Genomic DNA, 27,054 nt, shown 5'->3' with positions numbered 1-27,054 from the left:
GTGGCGACCAGCCTCCCCCTTCCCTGTGCACCCTGTGCTTCCAGTGACCTATGGCAGCAATGCGATCTTATTTGGCAGAGAGGCTCAAGGCTGCAGCCAGATTCTCAGTGCTCCTGGGGCCTGGGCTCTTAGTCTTGCCATGGCTTGGAATGGCTGCCCTTCCATCTGGGCTAGTGAAATGTGGAAGCAGACATCAGTCCTAAAAAAAAAAAAAAAAAGTATTTACTAATTTCTACGGTGCATGTTCAGTGGAGACCATCTTGAGAAAGCCTAACAAATACTTTGAACTTACTTATTATACTATTAAGATGTTGTGGGAAAAAAATGGTTGAATCATTTGTTTGCTGCTTGCAGTTGAAATGTAGACCTGTTATCAATAACCCACGCAAAGATTGCTCAGTTGTGAGCCAGCACTGCATGAGGAAATCTGTTTTTCTTTACTGTACAGCAGTGTTATGAGTTTGCCCAGCTGTGCACCTTCATCTGAAATAGCTTTTTGTGTAATTATTTATGTGAACATCCATAACATAGGAATGCAGGTGGGTTCTCCTTGGCCTGCTGAGCAGTAAGTCCCCTGTCCTGCTGGAGGAACGAGCAGCCAAGTTGGCCCCAGTGACAAAATCTGCAGCGCTGCCCTCCACCCCTTCCTGTGCCCACACTGCATGACGGAGGCATGAGCCCCAATATTACCACTTCCCAGAATCTTTCTGTCCAATAAGGAACTTTCCTCCTCTAAATCAGCCCTCTGCCCTTGGCTATCCTGGCTGTGGTGCATCCTATGTTCATAGAAAAGAAGCTGTCAGGACTTGCTTTAATTCTTTACCATTTATTCTCTTGGTGCTTGTTGCACTCAGTAGTGAGAAAGCAGCATGGAGAATCTCAACCATTTCCTTTGAAGGTGACGAAAGATGTGAGAGCTTGGAAGGTGATGTGTGACCTGGAGTGTCCTCAGGCTGCAGCTGATGTTACCTGGGTATGGAAAGGCCACTTCTGTGCCATGTTACTGCTGAAGTGCAACTGAATATAGTGTTTATCACCATGTGCTGTCAGCATGTTACAGATTAAGCCCAGGGTCTGCTGTACCAATGAGTGTTTTACTGATCATTATAGCATTTGTCAGTGTTATGGGCTGCTGTCTTTGCCAGCAATAACTGCCTGGTGCTCTTCTGAGAGCAAGCAGCATTTTGCGAGGAGAGGTGTAGTTAATGGAGAATGAACAGCCCAAGCTATAAAAGCGGTGAGATCAGTTATTTTTACAAAGTAGCTGTAAATGGTGTAGAGAACATGGCATGGGCTGTGAAGGGAAACCTCCCTGACCAGAGACAGTCATCACGTGGCGAGCACAAGTCCATCTTGGCACATGCATTTAAACATAGAAGAAGAAGGCAAGCAACTAATCACTGCGTAGAACAAGTTGGCAAACCTTCTGTGGAGCCATTCTGTGCTCTGCTCCCTCCTTTTTGGTGTTGGCCTTGAAGTTTGGCAGCAACGCGGGAAATGTGCTCAGAGAGGACTGGGGCACGGGGGAGACAAATAATGGGGCAGGTGGGGAAAAGGGGACAGGCAGCCTGCGGGTTGGACATGCTTTATTCTTTCCCCTTAGCAGGCCAGCGGTAGAAACTCATCACCTCTGCAGACGAGTGCCTGCGTGGCATCTTTGGAGTGATGCTGTCACTGAGCACAATGAGGAGGGGATCCAGGCCTGTTGTAGCACACTGGCATCCCCTTGCTGCCAATACAGTCTTAAAGTTGCGAAGTCAAAGTAAAGTATCAGAAGAGAGGAGAAATGAAGTGCCAGGACCATTTGTTTGAAAGAGACTGTGATTAAAGATTCAAGTGAAGTAACAAAACTGTTGGATTTAAAATTAGCTTAATGTAATTTTTTTTTCCCCTGGTGAAATGTTGATGTAGTATCTCCCTAACAAATGGCTCATACTGCAAAAGTGAAGCATGACACCTTCTCCAAATCAGGCTACTCAACTTTATAAATGACACCATCACCGATCACTGTGTCAGCAAGATAAAGGAGTGATTTATCAAGTGGTCTGAAAGCATTTATTTTTCATTGTGTTTTCACTATAGTGACTATTCCACTTGTACCTAAAATGTTTCTGAGATAGTGTGCTTTCTCCATAGCCAGTGCCTAGAAGTAAATACTAGGTAGTGGTATTATGTACTTAAGTATAGTAGTGTTCACAGTATGTGTGTGTGTATATAAGCACCTATAGCATATCTATACACAGTCTGTGTATATATAAAATATGACACTACTGTGTAATATTTTAAAACCAGTAGATAAAAAGATTATACATATGGGGGTTCTGGAAGTCACAGTAACTTCACTTATATACCATGTCTGTTATCTGCTAGACAAAACCCAACCCAACCTGAGTAAGCTTGGTCTCAGTGTGAAGGTGGCTAGAGGTACAGCAGCACCCTCTGTTTAGGAAATCACTCTCTTCCTTTTTGTCTTTAACTACAGTGTGATACTTACTGCTTTAAGATTTAATGTAACAATTCTGGATTGCTTTTTGGAAATGTAGTTCTACAAATATTTCCTGTTCTCTTCAGGAAAAAAACTTTGGTGTCAAGGTTCATAAGATTATCTGTTACTGCTCTGTGCATGTTTAGTTGATAAAATCTTGCTTAGTTAATGTGATTTATTGACACAAAGGCCAGGGGGCCTGTTAGATCATCAAACCTGACTTGTGTAACCCAAGCACTTGGATCTCACCCAGCAGTTCCTGATGAAGCAGCATGCTGGAAATGGGACTGTCTTCACCCAACTGAGCATCGTGGATTTTTGTTTGCTTATTTTTTTCTGCTAAAAGGTTTTCAGACATCGTAATCTTACTTGAAATTAGGTTACACAACTTGGTTCATCAGTTCCATGTACTGATGTGCCCTGTGCTCAATAGAGCCTAAAGTGGCAATATGGTGCTGACTGCCATTAACATGAACTGTAGCTCTGCAGTGCATCTCAAAGCATGGCAGGCACCAGATTTCTTCACGATCAGCTTGGGGAAGGGAAGGCCATCCAGCGTGGTATTTGTTTCTCAGCAGGGCTGAGGTCAGACTTCCAAAGCATTGGTATTGTGTGGGGATGGCTCTCTGAAAGACTTTGGAGCTTCAAAGCATTTTGCCAAAAAGGACAGAAGTGTGTGAAGAGATGACTGTTGGTGATGTCTGTAGGGAGAAGGAGGTTGATTATTATTTTATGTATTTTACAGCTTCTGGCTGAAGAGGTGGTGTGGGAGGGGTTGGAGCATGGAAGGACTAGCTTTTGAGCAGCTCTTGGCAAACCAAAATTGAACTAAATTCAGTTAAAAGGGGAGGGAAGATATAATCCATATCCTTTATACAGCAGCTCTCCAAACATATGAAGGAAAGCACTGTTTTTTTTTCCTGTGGTCAACTGTGCAGCCTGAAGTACGTTCTCAATGCCTTTTAGTTGAAGGGTGTCTTTCAGCCTTTCTGAAGTGTTGTGTTATCACAAGTAGCACAGTAATAAGTACTTGGAGAGAAGATCAAATGTTTCAGTGTTAAACTGGATTTGCAGTCTGCAGTTGGTTGGCTGAGGCATTTTAATACCACCTAGGCTGTAGCTGCACGGGGTGAGCTCTCCAACTATTGTAGGGACTTCACTCCTTTTTTCCTCTGTCCTTCCCTCATCTTGTCTCGGCAACTAAAATTAGAGCTGGTTTGAAGGTCAGCTTCAAAATCCCATCACTGTAATAAAGGAAAAGATGAAAGAAGAAAACCAAACCTCTGCTTGCAGCAAACTGCTTGGCTGGTTGTCATCAGCTACCCGCAAATTAACTTCTGGTTGAAAAGTCTGAATTTACTTTCTTAATGCAGCATTTTGAGCAAAGCATTGATTTCTGCAGCATTGCCTAGAAGAAAGCAATGTTTCGTGTTTTACAGCGTGTACATGGTTTTGTACATGCCTGGCTGCCTGACTGATGTTGCAAACGGCAACAGTATAACTCCGTGGTGCAAAAAAGCCTTAGAGGTCTTGTCGCTGAGCTCTTTGTTTGCATAGGGAAACATCTGTCTGAGATTTAATGTGCTGTACGTAACACCCCCATTAGGGAGCTGTAAATCCTCTCCACCACTTCTCACTGGGATTTGAGGTTTTTCTTCCTCTAATCAAAGTGCTGTAGTCAAGTGTTGTAATTAGCGTGTAAGAATTTATTGATTGTCACTATTGGAATAATATGTAGCAGTAACATTGCAAGGTTTTATTCTCTCTATAATGAGATGTTTAAATATTTACACTTTAAAATAGAGCTTTCATATGTTATTTTTTTATCGATTCGGTATGATTGACTAATTGGACTTGTTTTCCCCGATTCCGTTCTGTCCTGCAACACAAGCTGTTTCAAGATGTAATTCTCACTTTAACTTCTTCTGTAGAAGATTCCTGACCAGTTGGAGCAGGGGAGGGGGAAGGATCTTGGAGCTGTACATGCTCAGTGTGCAGCATACTGAAAATAAATTGCATTTTCTGTGCCTTACTCCATCAGTCTGAACAAAATCAAAGGTGTATTTTTTTTATTCCCAAATTGGTAGTATGCTTTCTGAAATGTGAAACTGTCATCTTATTTTGTTGCCCTTCCATCTCCAGGTCCACATTTGAGCTGTGTTTCTTGTTGGCATCTGTTGTGTCCCCAGCGTTTGCATGCACGTTTTGCACGTTTACAGCCTCTCCTAGATGTATGCTCTTTCTACAAAGCCAACTATTTAGCTATTGCTTAAGAACTAATGAACAACCTGTCCCTAGCGTTTGCACCCAGGGGTGTGAGGTGACTGGTTCTGGCTGTAGAGGAGGAAAAATTGGTCGCCAGGTCTGGGAGCTTGCAGGAAGGAGCAGAAGTTAGAAGGAGGGCTTGCTGCTGTGACCTGAATATTTGCTGGTGTAAAACCTTTATGGCTTAAAGCAAAATGTTTTGGCCTTATCTACAGGAAATGTGCGAGCATCTCTCCCTATGGATGCCTGTGCTTGGACATTGTTCCCTTGGAGGATGCTGCCAGTCTTTAAACAGAGCACTCGCTAGAGTGCTATATAATAAAGTGAACTGGGAGGCAGAAGTGAATTTTTCTTCTGAATAAGCACTTCCTCCCCGCCTTTTATAGGAGCGCACTTAAGGCTACTATAAAATGCACAAACCTATTAAATGTCACCTCTGGATGGATTTGGTGGCAGTTTTTCTCAGACTGTGTGCTGGGCCCCTCTGAGCTCTGGTTCCATAAATCGGTGTGTAATGAGCCCTGTGACTGTCAAAGATATCAGCTTGCACTTTGGCAGTGGCTGCAGTCTAACTAATGGTCCCAGGGTGGTAAAGACCATTGGAGGAGAGCAGAAGGTAGGCTTGTACAGAAGTTGTTCCAACTCCATCGTCAGCCCTTTTCTTTCTCTCTCCTCACCTATTATTTGTTTTGGTGTTGTGTTTGTTTTGTGCTTTCTAGAGACAACTGCATTTTTGGCTGGGAGGAGGAAGTGGGGAGGGGGCAGGGGAAATAAAGTTTGGTTTGAGGGCTTACGCAAATCCTTGGAAACTCTGAAATGCATTGGTAAACCAGCTGGGCTGTCTTTTATCTTCTCTCTCACCTTGCTACCCCCCAAAAATTTCCAGGGATTGCCATCTTCTTTAAGAGTAACTAATTTTTGCCAGGCTTATTTACCTAATACGCTAGATAGCAAAACATCTTCCATTTACAGCTGGGATTGTATGGCTGCTCTCTGCTCAGAGTGGGAGGAACAAGTTAACTTTTAGATGTGAGCCAAATAACTGACTCCAATGCATGGTGAGTTCTATGGGGGAAGTGTTAAAGTTCAGAAAACGTACAATGGGGCTGAGGGAATTCAAGCTCCAGGGCTGGGGTTTCCTATGTTTTTTGGGTGTTTTTCTTCCATACTGACTTCTATTTCTTTATGGCAGCAACAATGACAAGCACTATTTGGTATAAGAAGGGAAGTGGAAACAAGCTTTTAAGTTTAGTACTCAGGAAAGGCACAGATGAGGGGGTTGGAACTTTGATGATCCTTGAGGTCCCTTCCAACTCAAGCCATTCTGTGATAGGAGTGGGGAATTTCAATGAATTGTAACATTGCACGTTTGGAAGAACTGTGAGGGATATGATTTATCAGAGCCTGCCTTCCTCTGAAATTGAGCAAAGCAATCCAACATAAGAGCAATCACTTCTGTACCTAGAAGTCTGACCATCTCATTTCTCAGATTTGCTGATTTTTTTCCAAGTAATCACAGCTTAATGGCGTATCTGCAAACTAAGGGCTACAGCAAAACTTGCATGAATCCAAACTGTAATTATTAGACGAAAGCTTCCTTCCTTTGGAGAGTGTTTTTTCTCTGTCTTCAGGAAATGAAAAGGAAATGATTTCACTTTTGTGTACAGAACTGCAAATGTCAACTTTGTGATGTAATGGGAAAGCTTTCTGCTGGGATTTGGTGTTGCTGGCTCCAAGCTCTTGTGTGAAAAAAGGTGACTTCCCCGTTAGATTCCTCTTGGCGCTGAGTGTTAAGTCTTCCTGTGGCTTTGTATGGGGCTTGTCTTAATTCTTTGCCTGTGTCATGGGGATATGGTGTGTTCTACAAGGAAAAAAAAATAAGGCTTTTAGTCATGCTGTGCCGTGTCTTATTTGTCAACTGCACTATGAAACACAAAGTTAAGTTAAAACAGATACAAGCTATACGCTGGAAATCAAAACATGGGCTGAGCCAGTCACTAGGAGTTCTGAGTGTGTGTTTATGAATGGAGGAGATCCAGTACATGCATTTCAGATGTCACTGTTGTCTTAAGAACTGCCACAAACATAGCAACAGCTGGGTGACACCAATATGTCTGTGTGTGAAATGATAGCGTGTGTATTCAGGGTAGTGCTTGCCCATGAACTTAGCTTAGTCTTTAGTGACCTGTTAGCGGGCTTGATTTTATTACCAGATTTATTTTCTGAGGATTAAGTGGCATTTGGAGCATGTCAATTTAGTCAACTGACGCTTTTGCTAACGATGTGCGTTACTGAAGTGGTGTGGTCTGGACGGGGGCAAGAAATGGTGGTTAACTATGCACAGAAAACAGAGGCTTGGCTATTTGAAATATATGTAAACAAGCAACAAAAAAAATCTCAACTTCTTGTTCTGTGTGAGGAACATCTGTAACTCAGGCCTGCCGCAGTAAGCGGGAGATTAAAGCAAGTAGGAGCTTGGAAGGGATTTGGTTTGTGTTTGCAATTGGCTCGTGTCTTGACTCTGGGCACTGGGGAGTGGAGCGCGGAGCCAGCTGGACAGGAGGAAAAACCGAGCAGTGGGCTGGGACAGCGAGCTTAGAAACTCAACCCAAAGGATGCGAGGGCCTCTGCAAGAGAGAGGGAATGTGGTGGGAGAGCCCTGAGCTGAGCCTGGGGCAGCGCTTGGGGCTGTGACCCGGTTCCTTGGAGTCGGAGCAGCTCCATTTGTATTCTGGTAGCTGACAATCGTCCGTATTGCCCATACAGAATTTAATTGCTAGCATACGGGCTGTTTGTTTGACCACAAAATCTTACTCACGTGCTTGACATTTTTCAAGTCATGTCATCACCAGAAATGCCGCGCAGCATGAAGCTGCTTCTTTTGCAGCCGTGTACTTACGTGACACAGTGATAGGGTGGGAAGAGCATGGTGCTGTGGGTCTAGCTATGGGCTTGAGCCCTTGGGGTGGGGGACACGTGCTGATGGCAGCCCAGTAAGCGGCTGCTAGAGACTGGGAACTGGGCACAGGGACACCACGTCCTCTCGATGTCTCTGTTTGGAGATCCTGGGTTAGGGTCAGGCAGCACATACAGATTGATTGCTCATTAAGAATGTTAAATGGCATCATTATATGTAGCAAAGAATCGTCTGTAAGTCAAAGTAGGACTTCTTGTCATCTCTCATCCGCTTTATTTATGTGTAAGAGAAATGCCAGTGAAGTGCTGTACCTTCTGGTCCAATCTATTCATAGCATTCTCTTGCTGTTTGCATGTAGCTTCGGGAGAAGCTTCTGAATGCTTCCCAAGACTCTGGAAATGTGACTGCAAAAGCACTTCAAAGCCCTTCTAACTTCTCTCCAAATAATTAGATTTCAGATTAACAGTGTCCTTAACAGCAAAAACATGAACTGCCTTGAACTGATACAAAACATATCACACTACCGGCATTAAATGACTAAATGCAAACTTTTTTTTTGTACAAAGCGGTAGAGGTTCATAATTCTGTTAATAACATATTATACTTTCAAATTTTTGTTTAAAAGCTGTCTGGACTGCAGAACAAATATCTGCTTGAGCTACTAAGCTGTTGCCCCTGATGAAGGATAAGACAGATCTTGCTGCTGTCTCATTAGCTGCTATGTGAAAGCTGCTTCCTTAGCATGTCTGAGATGCAGAGCTGGAGGAGACCTTATGGTCACCAGTTCAGATAGATCCCGACAAGCCAGGAATGGACATGTCATATGCAATACTGCTATGGAAATTGATGAAATAATTTTCCATTTATTACCCCCAAATGCTCCAAACCTCCCTGCTTTGGTGGTTAAAAGCCTTTGTAAGAAACCTTACTGAGTGCAGGTGGCGGTGCCAGTGCTGGCGTGTGGGCATGGCAGGGCTCCCAAAGCACTGCGAGCTGCTCTGCCTCCCTCTCACTTCAAGTATTCACTGAGATTGGTGCTACGGTGAGTACAGGGGAAAATGCTGGGAATTGTTGGTTTTACACCTTTTTTTCCATTTATTAATGTGCCTTTCTAGCACGTGTTTGTAACTACTTCCCTCCCCAGTCGCAGCACCTCCCCATACTGGTGCAGGTCTGTACGCACGCGTTCCATGGATGTGTGCCACACAGGCCCCAGCTCTGATGTATCTTGGCATGGCATTACCTATTTAGCAGTATACAGAAATAGCACGTATCCTCCTGTTCTCTAACAGCCTGTCACTTTTTAATTGCTAGAGAGGCAGCGCTTTGAAGAGTTTCTATGACTTTTTGTTTTTAAAGACAAATTGCTCTCTCTTGGAATATTATTAGTGGAGGCAGAAGAGAAGCTCATTCATTAGATCAAAAAAGCCTTAATCATTTCCTTGGTGTAATGACTAAAATGTAGCGATTGGGTTGTTGCAGTGACTGGTTTCTCGAAGATTATTGTGTAATTAATCATGTTATTGAAGAAGAAGAGAAAACAAATGGAAGTTCGTTGTTTCACTCTGCCTCATCCATCAAAGTCCATCAAGGCTGTCTAGGTGCTTATCAACTCTTCCCCAGGTTATGAATAAGCCTCTTCCTGGCAAGCCTGTTCATTCAGGTGAATTGTTCTCCTGTAGATTAGTGTCCAGGACGGAAATTGGTCCCTATGCTGAGTGTCACAATAAAGTATTACAATATGTCTTCTGAAGGGGTCACGAGAAATCTCCTGGTCTCTTGTTACCAGAGAGGATCGACTTTACTTCTACCTGTCTGAGCAGGTATTTATTTAATGTGCCTGTAAGAAGTCCTCTAAAACAGAACTCTTCTCAGCTCTCTCAGGCCGTATATTTCCAGGCTGATCAGGAATGAGATGCTATGGGTGGAATTTGCAACTTTGGAACGTGTGGTTTGATTCAAGGCTGCCACGAGGCCAGAGAGATGGGCTGGGGCCCTGAGGGATGGAGCCGGCCCAGCTGGGCATGGCGCTGAGCATCCTGCTCTGCCTGCACTTCTCTGTACGTGCTTCTCCATTAGAAATCTTGAGTGCACTTTCATGGTTATTGGGGGAGCTAATTAACATGGTAAAGCACGCTCTGTTTTTATAAGTTTTATCTGCTGATATCTGTGTGCAGACTGCCTGAAAGATGGTATCATTTAATTAAAGAAAGAGCAAACAAGAGGATTAATGTAATCTGTGGGAAGGGGACAGGGGACCAGGAGGGGTCAGGCAAGATGTGTTGCGAAAACCCTGCATGGTTCACTGCGTGCTGAAATTGGTAAATAGCAATCCTTTAATGCTTCTGGCAAATAACGGATAGCAAAGTCTTGGTGTCAAATAAGAATGTTCTCATTTACATTTAAATAGTTTAGATTTCCTCGTGTGTGCCGTGCACAGCACAAAATAATGTTCGGTTATTGCAAATATTACTCTTAATGAAAGTAAATACCATCGTTACCATGTTAATTTTTTTTTTTTCAAACATTGATTTCTGGTAAATTACCTTTATCAGTGTTGTAAGAATTCATTTGGAAAATGTTATGTATCAGAGCCTGGAGGCATTCACTGGGGAACTGGCTACATTTGCTTCTAGCCATCACCATGAACTGCCTGGTGTCCTGCAGTGATGGATGGGGAGTGTTCTTCTTCCTCACAAATTCAGGCCTTGTGATGACCCGGGGCCCTTCTGGAACTGTTGGCAGAGGCAAAGGGTGGCTGGCAGATCCCGGAGCTGCAGGGTGCCAGCTTCTAGGAAAGTCAACATTGTGCAATACTCGAAACCTTGCTATGGGTTTCAGTGTGGTGCTCTCGAAACCACCTTCTGCAAATGTTTAACTTCTCCCTGGCTCCGCTCCCACGGTGAGAAAGGCAGACTTCTTGCTGTAAATGGTGGGTCCTGGTTTAAGTGCAATTCTGTGAAGTTGCAGGAAGCTGAGGAAGCCGTTCTGGCCCCAAGAGCTCGATGCTGGTTGTTTCTCACCTAGGATTCAGACTGGGGACTGAACTTTGTCTTCCAAGGGGTTTTCAGTTTACAAAATCACTGCAGCTTAGCAGATCTTACTGGAAATAGCTTAATTGTGTAGATGAGCAAGCTATAAATAGCAGAGTAAATGAACCTGCTTTTTGACTGTGAGGTTATTTCTCATTTGTGTTCAGGAAGCATACTGCCCTGTGTGTGGATGATTTTCCTAAGCCTTTGGCTTTGCCAAAATGCTGGTTGTTTGCCCTGGGGCTCTGCAGATTCAGGTGCTGCTTGAGAGAATGACCATTTCTGTGATGGGAGCCTGTGAGTGATGGTAACTGTTAGGAAAACCTCATCCATTCTTGTCGTCTTCTCTATTTACTGTGAGGCTGGAAGGTGGAGGCAGTCACGACGAATAGAGACTGTATTCTGCTGGCATCCACACTCCCTCTGAAATAAAAAATACAACTTCAGGTGCGCCAGCTGATAGTAGCTCAGCAACTTTGTCAGGCACAATTGTGTCTGCAGAGGTGCACGGCAATAAGTCCTATGCCCTTAGGCCAGCTTTATTGATAAACCAGATAATAGCTTCTGCCTCCGAAGCTTGTACTTAATTTATTACGGAGGAAGTCCTGCTGGCTGTTTCTCTGGGTGGTTTTTCCTACTGGTGCACTCTGGCTTTGAGTCAGGACCATGGTATAATGCTGCTGAGCACCAGGATGCAGGGAGCCAAGAGTGGGGGCATTGTGTGGCTGGTTCCCCGCCTGCCTGCTCTTGTCTGGAGATACAAAATTCTTGCTTAGTTTTCAGACAAAAATCAGCCACGCACAACAAGCAGCAGCTTAAACTGCCTTGAAACTCCATCTCTCCTGATGCCAGAGTAAGCAGATGGCCTGTTGTCACAGCAGACGAAAATTATGTTAATTAATATATTACAAAACTGACTCCAGTTGAACATTTATTTTTTTATGAGCATGTGATTACCAGCTTTTCTGGAAGATGAATTTTGTGAATATTTGGACTGATTTATTTCTACGACAGCGGAGATGGGCTCCAAAATGGCTTTCTGGAGATTTAATATGCTGTTTTTTGGTGCTGTATTTATAAATGGTTATATCATCCAGTTGGCAGGGGTGCAGTTAAAGAACTTAGGGTAAATTAACTTAGAGTTTGTAAATACCCAGCCCGGTTGCCATAATGTTGTGCAGCGTGCACCCCTAGCTGCTCACGCAGCATCTCAGCCACAGCTGTACTGCGGCCTTGTCCCAAGGAGCAGGAAGGCTATTTTCACTTCTAGCAGCTATTCAATGGAGGAAGGAATGAATAAAGACCTGGATTCTTTATTCCTGATGGTCCAAGATCTTCTATATACCTTTTTCCCACTGAACGATACCTTCAGAAGTTCAGGATGTTCTCAGGGTGCTCTTTGCCCAGATGTCTGTGTTGGTGTTCAATGACAGACCTTCAGCCAGGTGTTTCTTCAGGCAGGTTTCACAAACCGGGGCCAGCCCACATGTTTGCTGTTGAAAAATTAACTTCTGCAAGGCCCAGTACAATCAATATTTAATTTCTGTTCTTCCAAAGTACCAAAAGTCTTTTTCAGTCTTCTGTGCTGCCACTCAGAGGCCTTTGTATGCAACTGAGAATTGCTTTTTTGTCTTGCCCATAGGAGCGCATTAGCTTCGACTGAAAGTCCACTCTGTCAATGGCCGGCACAGATGCTTCAGAAGGTGTAAATCCTGCCCAGGCGGCAGATGCAGATAATCTGTCCCCTACTGTTAGCCACATCCTGATCTCTAACAGATAAAGACTGTCTTAATCCCCAAAGCACGACATTTAATATCCTCTGCAAAAGCCTCCTTCTAATTCATGAGGCCCTTGTGTGATTGATTTATTCCCCCCATGAAGTAGTCCTGGGTGGCTGAGAGCTGCTAGGGGCCATCTGCAAGGCCAAGAAGTGTTCTTGGAAGGTGCCAAAGGTTTGTCTTGGTCTGTCTTAGCTACCATGCAGGCTGACGCAGCCCTTCCTTCACTCCTTCAGTTCTCTGCCCCTCTATGAAAATTACTGCAAAATATTTTGGCTTTATTTATGTTAGTCATTGTAAAGGAGAGAGCATCACATGAATGTAAAGGCACGAGTTTTGCAGAGCTGTAGAACAGACCGCGAGGGCTTGTTTCAGGAGAACCCAGAGGGAGCGATGAGCTTGTGTTGAAAACTGAGGAGTTTTGATGATGATTTTCTTTTAAGGGAAATATGTTTGAGTAAACTGAAAAAGATTCTGAATTCTGCTTTAAATTGGTCTGTTACAGGTGTTATTGTTGTACGCAATCTCACAATTAACCTACTACTCCTTGGGGCTTCCCAGTACAACTTCTGCTCCTGGCACGAATCAGTCGTGTCTCTGCTTTTCTGTTGGAGCGGGGGGAAATTCATTCCCAGTGCCCTGGACTTGCTGGCATTCTCTTCCTGCCAGGATCTGCGAAACCGAGAGGTGTGCTGGGATTATTTAAGGACCGAGCACTTAGTTTCTAATGTCTTGAAAGCTTTTTTATTATATTTTATCTTCTCCCATTTCTATTTTTTTTTTTTTACAAAAGTTAAATTATGTCTCACGTTAGTGATAAGCAAGATTACACAGGTGCAAGTGAGTCAACCGTAAACCGGGTATTTCCAGTGCTCTTTGCATTCCAGTTGTGTGGGAGAGATGGAGAATTCTCTCTGCCACCTTGAGCTGGAAATGTGAATGCCTGAGCTAAACCTGGCAATTCATTATATTTGAAGGAAAGTTTAGACAAGGAATTATTCACCTAATTTGAAATTGCCCTTAAATGCGTCGGTGACAGTCTTTGTATGAAAACTAGGTTTTATTTTGCTGTCAGTGTCTGATCTTCACATGATGACAGTTTGAGCTGGTGCGGAGGTAACAAATGTGTGCAGCTTGCACTGCTTCCAAGGCCGTACATGGATTTATTTCATATCGGGCACACGTCTGTGTTTAAGCCTTGACTTGGAGGAGCACATAGATGTGTGCTAAGCAGTCCCACTGATTTCTGCAGGCTGTGGCCATATGGGTCGGAGCACAGCTCCGCCAGGGTTCCTGTCAGCGTTATGAAGGTGTCATCTTGTCTTCCTTACCAAGCCTTGCATGGTAGTTTGGGGGAATCTCAAATAACACATCCATCCTCTCCTTTGTCACCAGCCCTTTCCCTCAGCTCCAGGGAGGGCAGAGGGATTCCCAGCAACCCCAGTGAGACCGTGCACAACAGCACAGTAGGCAGTAGTGCTGCATCATCTCACTCCCTTCTGTGGATCCTGGGTATTTTCTTTTAGAAGCCCCTATAAACATGTTAAAGTTTGATTTGTTGCTGCTGGTGACCTGTAATTTTTCACGTCTTCGTTTAACAGAAGGTTCTTTGGTGTTTCTTTCATTGCTCTGCCCTCCTGTGTAAGTGTTAAGAACGATGTGCTGAGGATATTGCAGTTGCACCCCCTCCTCTTATTGTCAGCATGGTGCTTATAAGCAGAGAAATAAGTGATCTCATCTCATTGCAGGGAAGATCTGTAGTCAGAATGTAGAGCATGCCCATACAGGGGTTCTAAGGGAAGTTGAATTAAATTAACTAAAGGTGTGAATTTAAAAAGGATTATTTAAACCTCATTAAACCTTTGTGTTTGCACACTTCTCAGAATTAAAGTTGCTTTAATTTGATTTTGGTTCACTTTACTTCCTAAGTGGAGTAGTCTCAATTTAATTAAGACAAATTAATTGGGTAAATGTCCAAAGAGAGACTTAATGTCAGTGAGAGAAAGAGCATTCAAGGAAAATGAGTAAAAGGAAAGCTGAGCACATTCAAAACTAATAAAACCCCAAACTCCTTCCATTCTGAGATGTTGCAAGAATTAAATGTGATCCATGGCAAAATGGGCCAATTATTATTTCGTATGGGATGTTATTATCAAGTGAAAACCCTTTCTCTTGGCTGCTGTTGCCAAATCATGTCTCTCCAATCCTGGGCGGCAGCCCAATTTTGTTAAAGGAAGAAGTTACTTGTATGGAATGTCTTCTCATTTTATTTGTTCCTTTAGGAACCAAAATGGATTTATGCCGTACTTGATTTCTTTAAACCTCCCTGCCCCTTCCATCTCTTCCTCACGTGAACTTTTTTTCTGAGGTTTTCCTTGAGAAGAGGAGCTAGGAAGAATAGAGAGATAAAAGAACAGCCCTTCTCTCACAAGAAGGCGCTTATCTCCATGTGTGTATGTGCTTTGCCAAATCCCATTTCCTTCTTGTGCCTGAAGAAACTTCTGTCAGATCCTTATCTGCCAGTTCTGCAGGAGGCTCAACAGCAGCAAAAGTGAGCGAAGTGAGAGGTGCCACTGGTGACAGCAGGAGGGTGCAGTGCAGTGGCAGAGGGTTGTTGCGTGGTGCTTGTTCCAACCTTGGGTTGGATGTTTTCAGAGGAAATTAGCAATTGCAGAAGCAGCTTCTCTGCTGTGGAGATGGCGGTTAGCAGCATTAAACATCAAGATGTTCCATAAAGTTATAGGAGAAAGATATGATTCACAGTACTAAGACCTTTTACGCTTTTGGTGAGGGTGAAACACAGGCTTGTTAGCAGTGTTCATGCTTGTGCTCTCCTTGTTAGATGAGTGGCTCCAAACTTATGGATGAGGAGTTCTATAAGTATTTTCTAGCTTCCTTGTTCTGCTTCTGCATTAGAACAAGCAAATATTTAGTGAACTGGAGCTCATCCTGGGATAAGCTGTGCTGGCAGTTTGTTTATTCTTTATCCTCTTATGTTATATTTCTAACAGTGGAAACAGGCTTATATGGGCTTCTGCTGGGCTTCTCCTTCACTCCCTAAAGTGCAATTGGGAGGAGGAAACAGGTAGTTTTTTTTTTTTTTTAGTGACATTTCGGATTCTTCTCTGTCTCCTTCTTTATGGACTTCTCTTGCAAGGGGCTTTTCAGCAGAAGGCTTCTTCTGTCAGTACCTCCCTCCAGGTATTTTGGAGCCAGCTCCTGGCATGCTTAGTTCCACCTCTGGTAGGTGCCTGCTTTAGGGATGTCTCGTGACCATCTGCAGGCTGAGCTCTGCCTGCTGGCACCACTCTTAGACTTACATGTTTTTCATTGAGACTTGATGTAACAGAAACAAGTTGGGAAGAACTAAAGGAAACACCCCAACCCATTGCTAATTTGCAACCCACATCTAGCTAATTCTAACCCGAAGTTCTTTCTCAGGACATCCCCTAAAACTTGGAGCTTTCTGAGAGAAACCACTGAGCTGGAGGGGTCCTAAACACATCATCCCATCCCTTACCTTTCCAAAGGTGCTGCCTGCCATTGTTATCTGCTAGTCAGACTTGCACTGCAAAACAAAACTTGTCATGCTCTCTTCTTGACTTGCTCCCAACTCTGTAATTGGCTCAATTAAATCGTTCATTGTCTGAAGGTGAAGGAGGTGATGTGAGCTGCGGCCCAAAGTCTGATGTGCTGTGAGAAAGTAAATTTGCTCTTCAAATGGCAAAAAAGAGGACAGGCTACATGCTTCCTTTATAAGTGACTAACAGATTTATCTACAGTAGTTCAGCTTGCGTATTTATATATGCTTTTGTCAGGTGTCTGGAGGCATGGTTTTATTTAAGATGACCCAGAGGTGCATAAAAAAGTACTGATTTTTGTCCTTGGCTTTTTTCTTTTCTTTTCCCCTGCTACTGCACTATTATAATTCCAGTTAGAGACTGATCCTGCATGAGGTTGAATGTGGCATTAATCTCGTGTTTCAGGGTCCTTGTAAGGTTTTAAGAACATTCAGTGAATGCTTTTAAGCTCACTTATGATGTCCAGCAGTTGAAAATAACTTCTATTGATATCATCTTAATATCATATATTCAGTTATTTTTTCCTATGTAATCAAATATTTTCCAGAGCTGTGAACCTTATTTTAGTAGTCTCCCTGAAGTCAATATGAGTTGTGCCTACTGTTGCTTCAATGACAGTTTCAGATGGAGAGGACACTTGTGGAGGGGCTCATCTTTTGCCTTCTGTATCATCAGAAACAAAAATATGAAATGGTCTGTCTAGCCTAGCCTTTGGGTATGCATCAGTGTGTTCTTCTCAAACTGAGTCTCAGCTTGACAGTTTTAATTATTGACTCTTAGAAAGAAAAGAAATGCATTTGTCAGAATCTTCTGCATTAATACTGACTTATTTTGAAGTGCTTGCTCGTATTAAGGTAACAACTACTCAGTAGTACTGGGCTTATGCTATTTCTGAAGCATTTACCATGTATCAATTCAGAGCAGACAGACTGAAGAGAGAGGCATAGCAAATGGCCTCTTGCTATGCTTTGGTGGAAGCTCGGTTGCTTGAAAAGGTGAGTGCTGCCTTCGATTTCAGATTGTTAAGACAACTGAGGAATGGAACTATATTTGGCAGGCTGCTTTTAAACTGTCTGAATTGGTTTCCCCTGTTCTTACCCTGTAGGTACTGTGAGTAGAGAGGGGTTGAGGCACTCAGGAACACAGGACATGAGAAGCTTGTGCTCCTGGAGGCTAAATAAAATCTAAATAAAATCCCAGAGACCTGGGAGGAATAGAAAGAGGCAGTGAAGGCATGGTGTTAGAGAGAGTTTCACGTTCGCACAGCTTGATTGCAGGCAGACCTGTTCCAGCTCTCCTGACTCCTTTTTCCTTTGGGTTAGATTTCCATGCTTTTCTACTCAGCATCTTACAAGGTCACTGTTTGCTTCAGGGTTGTGTGTGCCTCAGCACAGAGCTAGGAGCTGCTGGCAACAGTACCTCCTGCCACCCTATATGCTGCTGATGGTACAAAGGAAAAATAGCCAGTGAGTCTCTGGATTACATTTGGCCTTGTTTTCTGCAGCTGTGTTGGAGTTCATCTGGGCCTTGATGTTAAGAAGAAAAGGGAAGATTTGCATGGGAGGGATTGGGAGATCATAAGATTTCTTTGGCTACTCTCAACTAGACCAGCCCATAGCAAAGGAGAGTTTGGGCTGATTTATAAATGGCATTACCAAATAAGTTCAGTTTTCTTTCCTTTGCAGTATCTTGCCTGAAAACAGAAAGAAGCAGTCAATAGGAAAACGGGTGCTGATTGGCATAAGAATTGCTATGTCTGTTTATTTGAACTTCAGGGCTTGATGTTGTTTCTTTTCTTCTCCAGTCTATGCTGACATTTGCAGCTCTCTTTAGAGTGAAAATCTCTAATGAGAAGTCAGTGAAGCCATTCAAAATATGAGTTAGCTTATCCTTTCATTTGTATTGTGGAGTCTTCTCATTAGGGTGAATTCTTTATTTCCTGCAAATCAGATACTGAGATCTTGTTGGCTCTGGCTTCGAAGCCTGTTTGCTTTACCTTGAGGATGTCTTCACTGTTACAAACACAAATCTCACCGTTTCAAATAGATTAAGTGCCCAAGAATCAACTCAGGTTACCTCATGCCCCCTCCTAAAATAGTCTTCCAGTTCCCAAAAGGACGTAGCCAAGCATCTAGGTACTAGTGTGGCTAAGGCTCATGGGAAGATGATGTCAGGAGCCTGTGTACCCATGGCCATGGGAGCTGAGCTGGCAGAACAGAGCAGGAATTGCAGTGCTGGGACAGGCTGACCTTCCCAGGAGCTCCAGCTGAAGGCTGGTGATGTCCTGTCGCTTTTCTACCCTCTGCTGGTGCTTTAATCAGAAAAAATTGAGAAAATAATTACAAAATTTATGTCTGATCTGCATGGCATAATCTGCATTTTGCAAATGCTGTGCCATAGCAAGACAAAGAGCGAAGCTTTCTCATCCTTGGTTTTCCATTATGGTGCAGCCCGTGAATGAGCTTTTATCAAAGTTAACAGACAAATGTTAATATTTAAAGCAAATAACCTTTCATTTTTTTCTCAACTCTCTTCTGCTGCGTTGCGTAAACTAATTAACATTGAAGCCTTAAACAAGCGCAGTACAGAAGTAACAGTTGTCTTTACATATATTATTGTAATTAAAAAGCTTTTCCTTACAGTCTTTCAAATCTTAATCCTTATTCAATAGGGTCTCCCCACCATAGGCATTTCCAGAGGTTCCATCAGCATGCCCACGTTTATCGCTTTCTGCGTGCTCTCCTGAAAGCTTAGAGGCTGCTGACGTTGTGAATTGCATTGCAGTGCTGGCTGCACTAACTAGGCTTTTCCCAGGCTTGGTTTATACCTCAGAGATGTGCTGCAGGAGGGGGAAAAAAAAAACAGCCAACAAAAAACCGGCTAGATAAAGAAAGTAATTACAGCACTAATGAATCCGTGCAGCTTGACTGAAGGTAGCTTAAGCTGATGGTGAGGGGCTGTGGGGTGGGGAGGAGGGTCAGGTCTGGCTGCCCCAGAACGAGCTGATTGTGAGGAGGTTGAGGTATGGCCTCTCCGCCTCATTTCTTTGATTCTAAAGCCAAATTAGGACAATTGTGTTAGCAAATGAAGGGTGCTGCGAGGAATGCTTTGTGCTCCTTTTCATGAAATGCTTCGCTGACTTGCTCTTAGAGGTAGGTTAGAAATATTGCAGTCAAAATTACAATCTCTTTCCCCTAAGATGTGATAGTAGTTGAGGAAGACATAAGGATTGCTTGTTTTACTGCTTCTCTGTATTATGGGCTGGGATCAGCCCTTGTGTGCAGCACCTGCAGGCAAAGCAGAGTGTGAAAAATACCTTAGAGACCCCTCTGATGTGGTGCTGGGTTCTATCTGAAGCCTGCAGGGCTGTTTGGTGTGCGTGGTTTAGGGTGGTATTGTCCATTTGAGGCTCTGTTTTATACTTGGCATTTTCCCTTAAGTGAAGGAGAAAGCAGTGATACCAGGTTCATTCCATGGTAAATCCCCAGGGCTGCTCTGCATTTTTATGCTGCTATGATGCACGCAGAGCTCAGAGTTGATGATGAATGTAAGTGCCCCTGACTCGCAGTACTGGTCAGATAGCTGGTTCTGCAATGAGATCACTTACAAGAAACTGGATCAAATAGTACAAAACAGAGGTTTGGTTTTTTTTTTCCCTTTCCTTTGGCCTAAGGCTGTCAGTCAACCAAAAATAGTATTCCACTGTAGCCAGTGCTTTTCTCTCAGATCACTGAAGGGAGAGGTCCATGTGGAAGGAGCACTCCCTGCAGGGCTGGAAGCCAGCCTGGAGACAGGAGTCCAGCAGTAGAGCACTCATCCTGCTCAACTCCCAGCTCAGCTCACCAGAGGACAAGCAAGTCCTGTGTCTGCTGCAGTTCCATCTGTCCTGTCTGACTCTTACGTAGCACTGCCATAACTCACCAGAGTTGTTGCATGTTTAAGTTCACACATGGCAGCTCTGAGCAGACAGCTCCCATAATAAAACTTTGAAGAATGTTAACCCATGGAATGGATAGCTAGCTTGGCTCTAAACCAGGAGAGGAAAATGCACAAGACTATCAGAGGGAGGAGGAAAGCTTAATCAGAAGCTGTTTCGATTAAAAAACATTTTGCTTTTGGCACGAGTCCTGTTGAGCGTGTTGCATCCAGGACACGCTTTGTTGTAGTCTTTTTGTTTCTTCTTCTTTCCTATTGACATTAAGCACTATAGTTAAAGCAGCACAGATTAACATGTGAAGCCAAGCTTTTCATTTGTCCTCCTTTATTTTATTTTTCTGTGTCCTGCTCAATTTTCCCCTAATTCAGCAGATGGTGTTTTTTAAGAAAGGTTGATTCAACAGCATGTTGGTGGCAGAGGGAGGAAACGCATCTTGCACTCTGTCTGGAATGTCTTGATATAAATACTTTGCTGACCATTAATGAAAGAAAATTAGCCTTTCTTCTGGCAGTAGTCTTGATATAGCGGCATTCTGAGGCATTAAGAATATAGTTTTATTTCCAAATGACCATCCAGTCTGTTCAAAGGGATTTTGATTTTTTTTTATGATTAGTTTTTCCTGTTTATATATTTTACTGTCTTTATCTCTTGAGTAAAAGCAGCTTTTCCTTTGAAAACACATACATGTGTTTCCTTGATATTTTTTTCTGCTTGATGTAGTAAATGCATCCAACCAGTATGACAGCTCTTCTGTCCAAAATGCTCATTGTGGCGTAATGAATGTTAATAGATTCTGAACAAAAACTGTGTTAAATCATAACCTCATTGTGATACAAGGGAAACCAAAGCTGTTGATCTGTGACAGAGCAAAGTGATGTTTGAGGCTGTAGCCTCCACCTCGTGTTGCAGATGGGACTGAGGAGAGGACTGCAATGAAAGGAACTCGTGGGGTGTTTTTGCTGCTCTCTCCTTGTGGAGTAGTCCCTGTGAGCAAGCAATTAGCAATGCTGAGCTAGCTGTTATAGGTACACAGGAACATCTTATTGCACAGCTGCTGCCCTTGGAGAGGTGGGCTGGCACTGCTTGCGCTCTGTACGCAGCAGATCTGCTGGAGAAGTGTCTCTGTTCTGTACAGGAGGAGTGGGAAGGGTTGTTGCTGTGGGAAGAAAGCTGATGAGGAAGATAACCAGGAAAAGGCTTTGCCTTGGCTGTGTGTCAGGACATCATGTGGTCCAGTTCTGCTCTGCTTCCAGTTTGTCTGTTACCTACACCAGTGGTGAAGGGAAAACTTCAAAGAAGAGCTTTTGAAACTGCCAGCAAGCTCTGTTTGCCCTACGAGGATTTCCATGGGAGGGGGGTGGACATCCCCGGGGTGCCAAGGGGACGTGCTCCTGCCCAGTTCTCCTTTGGGTTGTAAAGCAGCTGGTGGTGAGCAAAGCTCTGAATTCACTTGAGGCAGAGCCAGCATCTGCCGCATCCTGCCTTGTGATGTTCGTGGGGTTACTTCCATCCCTGTTTTGCTTGGCTAGGCTCACCTCAACAGGTGCAGGCCATAACCATCCCTGATAGATCTGCTGCTGCCAGGGAGCGTTGGAGGGGCCAATGTAAGCAGGAGTGCAGGAGGCTGAGTTCTGGTGTGCACCCACTTATGTGAAGTGAGTGCCTGGGTTTCTCCTCTCCTGCTGCCCTATGCAGCACTGATGTATTATGTAGCATAAAATGGGAACACTGCTTTGGCAATCCTCTCTGTGAAAAACCAGCGTGCTTGTTTGTGAACTCATAGTTAGTGGTATGCTAAGCTTGTGTCCATTAGTCTCCCCACAAACGAGCTGTAGCTGAGATGTACATCTTCAGGTTGGAGCATATACCCTATGCAGCAGGTAGAGTTAAAACAAAGCAGTCTGCCTAACTTGTGGCACGTTGCTTTATTATCTGCAGAATGCTTTCTCTTGCTTTGCTGTAAGCTGGAGCATTTGCCAGCCTGGCCCTTATGCGCCTGTGGGATTTGGTTTCCACTCACAAAGGCTGACTGCTGCTATGCAGACAGAAAACCACAGAACTTTGATTTTAGTTGGCAGCCGTACTTGGACCACTGTAAAAGAGAAAATGTATTTGGACTATGCCTGCCCATAAGTCACCCACCACTCCACACTCAGACTTTTGAGAAGACATCAAGGCAAATTCTGTGCTCTGGATTAGAGCTTGCTCAGAGATGGATCGATCCTCTGCTCAAAGAAGGGGCAGTGAATGTGGAGAAGCTTTGGGAAGGTATGTGATGCTGAGCACTTCACTAATGCTGTCATGTTGTTACTGTGACTTACAGTGGTGAACGTGGTGGTCTTTGAGGCTTGGTCAGGGTGCTGCACCTGGCCATAGGGCTTTGTACAGGTTTCCTGGGTTCCATGATCACAAGGCGCTCAGCTGAGCACAGTCCAAGTTCAGCACAGTTCAAGCAGTTATTGAAGGAGACTTTTTTCTGTTGTTTAACAAAGAAGAAAGCATTACAGGTGTCTCTGAGGAACCCAGTAGAAGATGCTCTTACCACTTTCCAGAGGACCACTTTTCCTCTTGATTATCATTTCACAATGTGTGTTTGGATTGTTGTTCTGTAAGCCCTTTCAAGAAGGGTTCTTTTGAACTCATGGCATGGCCTTTGATTGTAAACTACTCTTTTACTCCAGCCACAGACATGTGTGCATGCACCCACACTCTTCTGGCAACACTCAGCTATTTGTGTTCTTTTTAATATGAGCTTTTTTGTTTGATCACAATAGCACAGCGCATGATTGCTGTCGTTTCTTGTGGGGAAAGGAGCTGTCTTTACGCTATTCACCATTTAATGCAGAAGAGACTCTTTGTATTTTTTTTTCTGCTTTCTCATTTAAAAAGCCTTTTTGGTGGTTAAGTTGTCGCTGTTTTCTGTGTGCTGGCCTCTTGCTGGCACTGCAAAAATGAGACAGTGGCTCCCTCTGGAGCCAGCACTGCCGTGACTCCAGGGACCGACGCTCTCACTGCCTCTGTTGTGGTTTTCAGCAAAATGCATAAGCTGAAGCCGTTTTCTTTTTCAGCATTAAGGATGCCTGTTTGCTTGCCCAGTGTGCTCTGATGTACTGAGAAAATAGCAGTTGGCTCAGAAGTTCAAACAAATCGTACAAGCAGAAATGCGAGCATGGCACTTCTTTTTATATACTTGTATTTACGGATATCTTCCAGCCCAAAGGATTCTTTGGATATTCCTGTGGCCATGTATCTTGTAAACGCTGTGTAGTGTTTCCCTGAATCCCCCTGGCTGTGCCTGGAAGTACACTGTGTTGGGGCGGGCAGGTACGGAGTATGCACAGTGCTGTCCTGTGCACATGCCTGAGGTCTGTGGAAGTTGTGTGACATTACAGTGGTCCCAAATGCTGAATACCATTTACGCTGTGTTCTGTAGTTCATTATTTAGATCAAGTAGCAATTATTTGCAAAGAGATCCTTGCAGGGAAGAAGAATCAGCAATTAAATGGGGTGTTATACATTTGAAATCAGCGTAGATAGGTGTTGCTGTACCATGTGAAGACTTTAATGGGCTCTGAGCTTCATGGCCTTTTTATAGATGTGAGAAGGTGACAGTCTTGCCTTGGAGAGCTTACACACATGGCCCATGAGTTCAGCTTGTGAAACAAAGCTGGCTTAGAGAATGGCCATCAAAGGAGATGACTGGTGTCTGCTGGAGCTGGTGGAAGTGTGGTGGAACAGAGTGAAGAATAACCAGACTTGCTGCCTGTCTGCTCCTGTTGTGAGCAGCACCAAATGCATCAGGCTTGAGCTGGCTGAGAGGTTTTGCTCTCCCTTGTCTTGCTTGTCAGGGCTTTTCCTGATGCAGTTCTACTACTGCTGAAACAATCCTGGTTTGAAAACCCTGACTTTCGTAGGGGCAGTGAAGCAGGGCTTCTGCCAGGTCTGCTGCATGCTTTAAGCCTGTAGACTTCACCCTGAAATCATTTGCAGTCAGTTGATCTTGAAAGGGAAAATCCTGACAAGTGATTAGGGAGAGCACCGGTGCCTCATGAAGGGGGAAAGTGGCTGAGGAAAATGTGGAAACCTCTTTGGAGCACGTAGGCTAAGACTGACATCTAGCTGGGCGCTAGCTAGGTCTTGGGCTGCTGGTTGACCCTGGAAGAAGTTGTGGTCAACTGTCTGCCCAGGAAGCTCCTGGGGCAGGTGGGGCTGAGACACGCTGGCTTTGCAATGGACAGCTTCCTTCTGATCAGTTGAGGTCTGAAGGGTCACCTCTGGTGTCTACTGCCTGCTGTGGGGACAGCGAGCTCCAGCCCTCAAATGACAGCACCATCTCATGGAGAAGGTGAGTTGATGAGCTCTGAAATGGTACTGAGGAATTTTTTTCTTCTTTTCACTGCTGTTGATGTACACCATCTCCTGGGAAGCCCTTCCCGTAGGTATGGGTATGCCCCACAGAGAAGTGCAGGCTGTGGCACAGCAATCAAGCTCCCCAGGCAGTTTTTGCTGCGCCCGTGGATCTGCTGTGAAAAATGCCTTATTAACATAAGGAATAACTGAGCATCAGCCCTCTATCTTTGCAAGGCAGATGTTCTTTTCATACTCCTTTGCTAGATAATTTTAGCATTAGCAGGGCCATTACACGTCTTGGCTTAGGTTTGTTGTTCTGCCAGTATGTTTGAATGGCTGCTCTGGTGTGCTGAATTCATCAGATTTCCTTACAAGCTGCATTGTAACGGCTGGTTTCCTCAGCCTTGTAAACAGCAACACTTCAGTATACAGGAAGTTTGACAGAAATGCTGGGTTTTATTATCAGTGGGGCTTTGTTATCAACAGGCTTTGCAGTTGCATGGAGTAGAGCAGAATTGTTAATTGTTTCGTTATAGACGGCACCAATGTCAGGTGTGTAGAAATCTGAGAGCGACTGAAGCGAGCAAGTTTCCTTTGAAATGTTTTCAAGAGGTTTATTAACAGACAAATGGATATGGAAAGCCCTGAATGGGATGGCACTGAGGTATTGGAGCCAGTATTGGCTGCTCCTGTTCTCCAGAAATGTGTTTGCCAGGGAAAGGTGCCACTGCTTTCACTGTAATAAAGAAAGGATAACAGCTGGACTGATGTTTGAGTCCTGTGGGCTTTAAAATAGTTGGAAGAAAGTATCCTTTCTTGTTTTCGCTTGGATATACTGGAAGAGTTCCCCAGCCCCTTGTTAAAGTAACACATGATGTTATATCGTGTCATGAACGAATACATTTTATTTCCAAAGTTTTCACAAAGTTTTGAGGGAATGCTAATATTTACAGTTGTGATAGTGTTGCGAAGAAAGGAGAATATATATCCTTAGAGCTTTCAGTAGCTGGTTACAATCCAGTATTCGTTACAAGACAGCCCATCCCTGGCTGCATGTTTGAGAGGATTGAATCAAAAGAGAGGGTCTGAATTTACCTCCCAAGCCCTTTCCCCCCTTGCTGGTGTAGCAGCTGCTATTAAATACCAGCTTTCAGCTGCAGGTTTTCTAAGTGCCCTCTCGCGGTGAGCGCTGGTTTCTGCACTCTGTATTTATTTATTAATTTATTTGTGAATATCCTTTTACAAGATAGAGCTGGCACAGCTCTCTCTTAGTCCTGTACACTAAATGCGGGTAAATGCTCCTTGGAGTGTTGTCTTGTTGCGGTGTTGGCTTGGTTTGGGCTGGTTTGGCCCTCGCTCCCCAAGCAATGACAGACAGCCCATGGGGGTTTGGGGTGTTGGCAGACACGCTGGCAGCTCTGAGAGTTGTGAACCTTGGCCATCCCTCTTGGCTTGGTGAGACCTACTGTATTTGGATGTAAATATTGCTAAGGTTGTGCCATTCACTACTTCTGACATCGGGTACGGTCAGGTGAGAAGGGAATTTCCAGCTTGATTTACTGGGCTGCAAGGAGGTATTAATTAGTTGGGAAATAATATGCGGAGGGAGGTTTGTGTACTGCAGGTGTGTGACCCTACTCTGCTGCCTCTGAACCCAGGACACACAGTGCTCAGACCATTACAGAGCACTGCTCCCAGACCTTAGGAAAATTGGGCTTCTTGCTTTAATGAAGGGCACGTTTGCATCTTCGTGAGTCTTTACTGTCTGTCCTGAAAGACACTAATTCAGCCAGAGATAGAGGTACTAAATAGCATTCTTGGGACAAAGCAGCCAACAGCGTGACTTCAATCTGTGGGATTAGAATAATGCTCTAGTGGCAAAAAGCATACAGAATTATCAAGTAATTCTTGTACTTTAAAACTCCTGCTTAGCAAAGCACACAAAGTATCCAACTCAAATGGTAGATGAGAAATGTTGGTTCATTTGTTCTAGGACAGCTAAAAATACTTCCTCTAGACTTCTCCTGGGGACTAATTGGGACCTTCTAATGTCAATTCAAGAAGAGTTGAATCAATTTGTTTGCATGCAGCTGTAGAGCAAGGCTGTTTGCATTAATACCGGCAGCGTCACCGGTTCGTGATGGAGGAGGCTGTATCTGCAGTAATGTGTGCTGGAGCATAAATTGAGGAGCTGAGATGAAAGGGAGACTCGGTATCTTGCTACTGTTGTAGAATTTAAGAAATTTACACTGCTTCAAGCAATCCATTTAAAAGTCAATGGCTGGAAACCAAATGACTGAGAGCGTGTTCCTTGGCCTTGAAGGCACCTTTGAGTAATTTTTCATGAAGTGATTAGATAAGGAAAGGGGGAGAAGTAAGAGGTGATTTTATTTTATTTTTTTCCTGCTTTATGTCATGAATTATATTCGTAAGGTGCAGTACAGCCAGAAATTCTCTTTTAAGAGAATGTGGTTTAAGTGCAATTAGTACAAATTATACATTGCTATCATGTGAAAGCTTCTCAGAAGTTGAGAACAGAGTGAAAACTGAGAAAAACCTATTTGGAGATTCAGGTTAGGATGTGACCTCTGAGTTACCTCCCGTGCACTAGAAGCCTTGTGCATTCAGCGATTCAGTTTTTGTAAGCCATAAATCTAAGGTCATCCATGAACTTTAAATTCCTGAAGAACGAAAGCAAATATCTTTGAG

General features: G+C 43.9%; 1 protein-coding gene across 18 annotated transcripts in view; it reads left to right on the top strand.

The window, feature by feature from the left end:
• The window catches only part of MAGI1 (membrane associated guanylate kinase, WW and PDZ domain containing 1), a 301,269-nt gene that overhangs the window by 58,919 nt on the left and 215,296 nt on the right, over window positions 1-27,054 (top strand). The window contains exon 1 of one of the 18 annotated variants that reach the window (XM_021409813.1): window positions 24,301-24,340. The exons of the other annotated variants lie outside the window; for them this stretch is intronic. Coding sequence (XP_021265488.1) covers window positions 24,316-24,340 — 25 coding nt within the window. The 5' untranslated portion in view covers window positions 24,301-24,315. Of the gene's footprint in view, window positions 1-24,300; window positions 24,341-27,054 lie in introns of those variants that run through there. 18 annotated transcript variants of the gene reach the window in all.

Source organism: Numida meleagris, chromosome 11 (genome assembly GCF_002078875.1).
Source record: "Numida meleagris isolate 19003 breed g44 Domestic line chromosome 11, NumMel1.0, whole genome shotgun sequence".
NCBI lineage: Eukaryota > Metazoa > Chordata > Aves > Galliformes > Numididae > Numida > Numida meleagris.
The sequence above is the reverse complement of the archived record's forward strand: the minus strand, read 5'-3'. Positions and strand labels throughout refer to the sequence as shown.